General features: G+C 43.7%; 1 protein-coding gene across 1 annotated transcript in view; it reads right to left on the bottom strand.

Annotated features, from left to right (window-relative positions):
• Positions 1-5075: 5075 nt before the first annotated feature.
• The window catches only part of LOC138164748 (CUB domain-containing protein 2-like), a 13783-nt gene continuing 13347 nt past the window's right edge, over positions 5076-5511 (bottom strand). The window contains exon 6 of the mRNA XM_069092713.1: positions 5076-5402. Within this exon, the coding sequence (XP_068948814.1) occupies positions 5076-5402 (327 nt within the window). The remainder of the gene's footprint in view (positions 5403-5511) is intronic.

The following is a 5511-nucleotide window of genomic DNA, read 5'->3' as shown; positions in this document are numbered from 1 at the left end:
ACCTTGTGAGTCTCAAAAGGTCAGGAGGGCATCCTCGGGGAGTCCCAGCATGCCATCATCTGGGTTTATCATGCAGCTCCAGTGAAGCCCTGAAGAGGAACGAGCGACTGTCAGAAGCCTGCTCATGGGTAGATAAGGATTTTTCCAGCAACAATGCCATAGTCGGACAGGAACTTGGTAGGACCAACACTATGTGGAATCTGTGCTAAAAGTGAGCCCCTCTGCCTGGGGAACAAGGGAGGAGAGGGGACAATATGCCCCCAGGATGGGGGGGGGTAATGTTCGGACTTCTGCTCTTGCTATATCTGCACAGTAAAAATCAATTTGGAAACTGGGCTCTTGTTGTCTAATCTTTTTCAGACGCTATTTCTGCTTTCCCTCTATCATCTCTTCTTTCTGTGGAGTCCCAGAGGCCTCCTCCCTGTGGCAGAGAGTAAACCTTCCTTTGCTCTGGCCTAAAAAGTTCACTTTGCAGCTCCAAGCATTGAGCCCCAACCTCAGGGACCCCAGAGATTTGGTTGGCACTTCCTGCAGGTGGGGGACTGGGGGGCAGTCCTCTCTCTCACCAAGGGCTCAGGTGCTCAGGTCTGAGATGTGTTTGTTTTTAAATCAAAGAAATTCAACAGGGAAGAAACTCCCTCCCCTTGTGACCCCGTTGAACCACTGTAAACAAAGTCATGGGGGAAATCCCCAGACAAAACATAACCAACCTTTGTTGAATCTGATCCTCCCCTTCTCTTGCCCACAAGGCCTCACTTTCCCCCAGGATTTCATGTCCCTTTGGAAATTCAGGCCCTGCTGGGGACAAACTTCTTAGGAACGATCAGGACTGGAATTCAGATGACCTGGGTTCAAGCAGTAGCTCATTACCTGTGTGACCTTGTTTGGGCAATTCCCTTTGGTTCCCTGGGCACCCCTTTCTTTGTCTAGAAGATAAAAAAGTTGAATCCCCTAAGGTCTCTTCTGCCAAGTAACATCCCAAAGGCATCTCAAATTCAGAACAAAACTCATTATCTTCCCTTCTAAACTCAGCCCCCTCCAAACTTTCCTGTTAATCAACCAATCAATCAATAAGCATTTATTAATTACCTATGGTGCGTCAGACCCAGTGCCAGGCGCTGGAGATGCAAAACAAAAGTGAAGCCATGTTTGCCCTTAAGGAGCTTACAATCATTTCTGTTCATTTCTGGGGGAGGCAATAATAACTGGGGGGAAGGCCTCAGGTGGGAGGCAGAGCTTGGGCTGAGCCCTGAAGGATGCTGGAGTTTCTAAGAGGCAAAGGTAAAGTGGGACGGCCTTCCAGGCATGAGGGTCAGTCTGGCTAAAGGGCAGAGATGGAAAGTGGACTGTCAGCATGAAGAATGGTAAGAAGGCACATCTCTATTCTCACCAAGCTCACATTTTGGGGGGTGAGAAAATATTCTTTCCACCATGCCAAGTAAGAAGGCGAGCTCCTTTGCAGTCTGGGATAGCTCTGCCCATTTGATTGAGAAATTGCTCATTTTTATCTTAGTTCAGTCAATTAACAAATAATTATGGAGTGCCTACTAATATATATAACTGGTTCTCTCCCAAGTCCAGGGAATCTTAGCTGGAGAGATTTAGGGGCCCATGAAATTGTTGGGGAAAAATATGACTTTATTTTCACTAGTCTCTAAATTAAATTTAGCATTTCCTTTAATTATGAATATTGGCAACTAACATGATTCTTCACCAGAGGGGTCCATGACACACAAAAGGGTCAGAACCCATGGACTAGTCCAAAGCTCAACTATTCGTTCATTCTTCTAGGAGTTGCCTTTCTGTTCTCCTGGCACTCTCTGGTTTCCCAATCTTACCTTTCACCATCTCTTCTCTTCCAGCTCCTAACTTAGCTAATCTCTATCTCCATCTCCTCTGGGTTTCTGTGGGTCCAGAGATCTATTGAATTAAACTTAGGTTGAAAGAATCTTTAGAATATAGAGTGGTAGATCTGGAAGAGACCTCCAAACACAAAACATTAGAACTGAGAGAGACCTTCAATGTAGGATTGTCAGAACTGGAAGATCTTAGAACAGATAATTTCAGAATATAGACCATCAGAATTGGAAAAGAATTCAGAAAGCATCTTATCCATTCTCCTTATTTTAAAGTGAGGAAATTGAGAACCAGAGAAAGGAATTAACTTGTCCAAGGTGACATAGTTTGTAAGAGATAGTATGGTTACTAAAACCAACTTTCTACCCCAACTGTAATATTTTCTAATCTTAGACTTATTTCACAAAACATCCCTGAGACCAGTAGTACCCTAGGACCTATGATCTGGCCAATTTAGGGAGCTCTAGAATCTGGTGTCACAGTAAATCTGTCTTCTGAATTCTTGTTAATATGAATTAACCATATTTGTGATTAAGTCTTTTGAAAACACTGGCTATCATCTATTTGGTATTTGTTGCTGTCAGCGTATTTAAGAGTTAAAACTTGTGTTAGAACTCATCATTTTAAAATTTTATTTTATTTATTAACCAACATCCATTTTCTTTCCCTCTCACCTTTGCTCCCAATTTAAAATCAAACCTTTGTAACAAATATGCACGGTCAAGCAAAACAAATTCTCATATCGACCACGTCCAGAAATATGTTTCATTTTGTACCCTGAGTACATCCCCTAAGGGTCCTCTGGGACCTGATCAATTGCATTGATCAGAACTCTTGAGTTTTTCAAAGTTTCTTGTCTTTGTAATTTTGTTGTTATTGTGTAAATTGTCCTCTAAGTTCTGCTCACTTCACTTTGCATCTGTTTATAGAAATCTTCTGAAGGATTCTTCACCATTTCTTCCTACACAATAGTATTCCATTTAGGAGTGTGCCAACAAATGTTTAACAACTGGTTCTCCAAAGACATAGGACATACTTTCAGGTTTAATCAGCATTATTAACATTTTCTGCATCACTTGCTTAAGTCTAGACAATCAACAAAATAATAACCCAAGACCTATTTGTTTATTTGCTAATTTTGAGGTATAAATGCATGTGCTGAAAACGTTAACAAGTGACTCTTGCAAGATGGTGTGAACTGACTCCAGCATGCCCGTGAAATCCTAGCATTTAAATATACCATAGTGTGTTCAACCATTCTCCAATTGATGGGCCCCCACTTGGCTGTCCAGTTGTTTGCCACCACAAAAAGAGATGCTATAAATATTTTTGCCCCCATGGATCCTTTTCTTCTTTCTTTGATCTGTTTGGGACATAAGTCTAAGAGCGGTATCCCTAGATCAGTTTAGTAACTTTCTGGGCATAGGTCTAGATTTCTTTCCAGACTGTCGCAACAGCTCCACCAACAATGCATTGACGAGCTTGTTTTCACATAACCCCTCCAGCGTTGTTATTTTCTTTTTTGTAAGTTTTGTCAATCTGATAGGTGTGAGGTAGAATCTCAGAGTTGCCTTAATTTGCATTTCTCTAATTATTCACGATTTGTAGCATTTTTTTCCCACATGGTTATTAATAGTTTGGATTTCTTCCTTAGAAAACTGCCTATTTTTGTCCTTTGACTATTTATCAATTGCTATTGGCTCTTAGTCTTGTGAATTTGAATCACTTCCTTAAATCTTGGAAATGGGACCCTTATCAGAGAAATTTGCAGCAAAAAATTTTCCCCAGTTATCTCTTTCCCTTCTAATTTTAGTTGTATTGGGTTTATTGGAAACCTTAATTTTGTGTAATCTGACTTCACATGTATTATCATATTGCTTGCTTTCTCAAGGTGTGGGGGGAGGGCTTGAGGAAGGGAAAAAATTTGGAACTCAAAATTTTAAAAAATGAATGTTAATTTTTGAAAAATGTAATTGGGAAATATTTGATGAAATGAAATATTTTTTTAAAAAATTTATGTAATCAAAATTGTCCATTTTCTCTTCTGGGACCTTCTCCATCCCTTATTAGGTCATGAACTCTCCCCCTAATGACAGAGAAGACATTAATTTCCTTCTTACTCCTCTCATTTGTTTATGATGCCTCTCTTTAGGTCTAATTTGGAAATAGGGTCTAAGTCACATGTCCATTTGGAGCTAATCTTGAGATATGGTGTGAGCTGTTGGTCTATACCTCATTTCTGTCAGACTTTCCCAATCCCTGGCTTCTCTTTTTATTTTGTTATTATTATTATTTACAGACGAGTTAGTCAGTCAGTCAACAAGTATTAAGTGCCCTCCCAGAGCTCCCATTTTAATCAGGAATCCAGCATGTAAATAATTAGGTAAATACAGTACATATACAGTGTGAATGGTACTCTCAGAGGGGATGGCTCTGACAGCTGGAGAAGGGTCTCTCTGAGCCTCCATCAATATCTTCTTTGTATTAAATCCCCCTATATATATGCTGAACCATACCCCTGCCAAAGATCACAGGACCCTTGGTTTAGAGCTGGGAGAGATCTCAGAGATCATAAGGTCCAACCTCCTTTTTTACAGATGAGGAAACTGAGGCCCAGAGAGAGGAAGGGCCTTACCTCTGGTCCCAAAGAGGCAGAGTTGGGCTTCAGACCCAAGGCCCCTGAACCCAGACTGAGCCTGTTTTCAACAGTGCTGTGCTGCCTGCCCAAGACAGGGTAAGGCCAGGGTTAGTGGCCTTCTGATCTTGTATTCCCATTGCCCAGCAGCTTGTTGACTAAAACTGTACTGAATTGGATTCTGAGGTCCCTCCCAGCTCTGACATTCCCTGTTCTAAGGCCCCTCCCAGCCCTGACATCCCCTGTTCTAAGGCCCCTCCCAGCCCTGACATCCCCTGTTCTAAGGCCCTTCCCAGCCCTGACATCCCCTGTTCTAAGGGCCCTCCAAGCCCTGACATTCTCTGTTCTAAGGCCCTTCCTAGCCCTGACGTCCTCTGTTCTAAGGCCCTTCCTAGCTCTGACATCCCCTGTTCTAAGGCCCCTCCCAGCTCTGACATTGTAACATGCTATGTCCTGCCTGTCCTAATGTTATGTTACCCTCTCATTGGTCAGATCCATCCCTGTAGCTCCAGCTGGCCCAAACACCGGGGTCCCTGGCTTCTTCATTCTTCCTCCTCCATGCCTTCCCCTCTCTCTACCACAATCACAGCAGTACCAGCCCTACAATGGCAATGATCATGAGAATTCCAGCCAGGATACAGATGGCTAGGAAGACGATGTCACTGGTGTCCTGGGTCACACCAGTCCCCGGCTGCCCTTGTGCCTTGGCGTCAGCCTGAGGTGGGGCTTCCAACAGGTGCTCGGCAGTGCCATAGGTGCCGAGCCAGCTGGAGCCAGACAGCAGGTGCACTGAGGCCTCCTTCTTCCGGGGCTCACAGCGTAGCTCATACTCATGGATGTCTTCCTGTCCAGCCACACCCGAGAAGTCGATGTACAGGACGCTGATGATCACGGCCGTATTGTTTCTCTTCTGAAAAAAAGCCAGCCCAGAGCCCCTGAGAGGAGTGTGCCCCTTCCCGGAGCTGGTCTAAGGGCTGGGCTCCCTGAATGAGGGGGGCTGGGCTCCCTGAATGAGGGGG

This window comes from Petaurus breviceps, unplaced genomic scaffold (assembly GCF_028583685.1).
Source record: "Petaurus breviceps papuanus isolate PSGF00001 unplaced genomic scaffold, PetGlider_PUasm1.0 207, whole genome shotgun sequence".
Taxonomy (NCBI): domain Eukaryota; kingdom Metazoa; phylum Chordata; class Mammalia; order Diprotodontia; family Petauridae; genus Petaurus; species Petaurus breviceps.
Note: the sequence above shows the minus strand (reverse complement) of the source record. Positions and strands in the feature narration are given on the sequence as shown.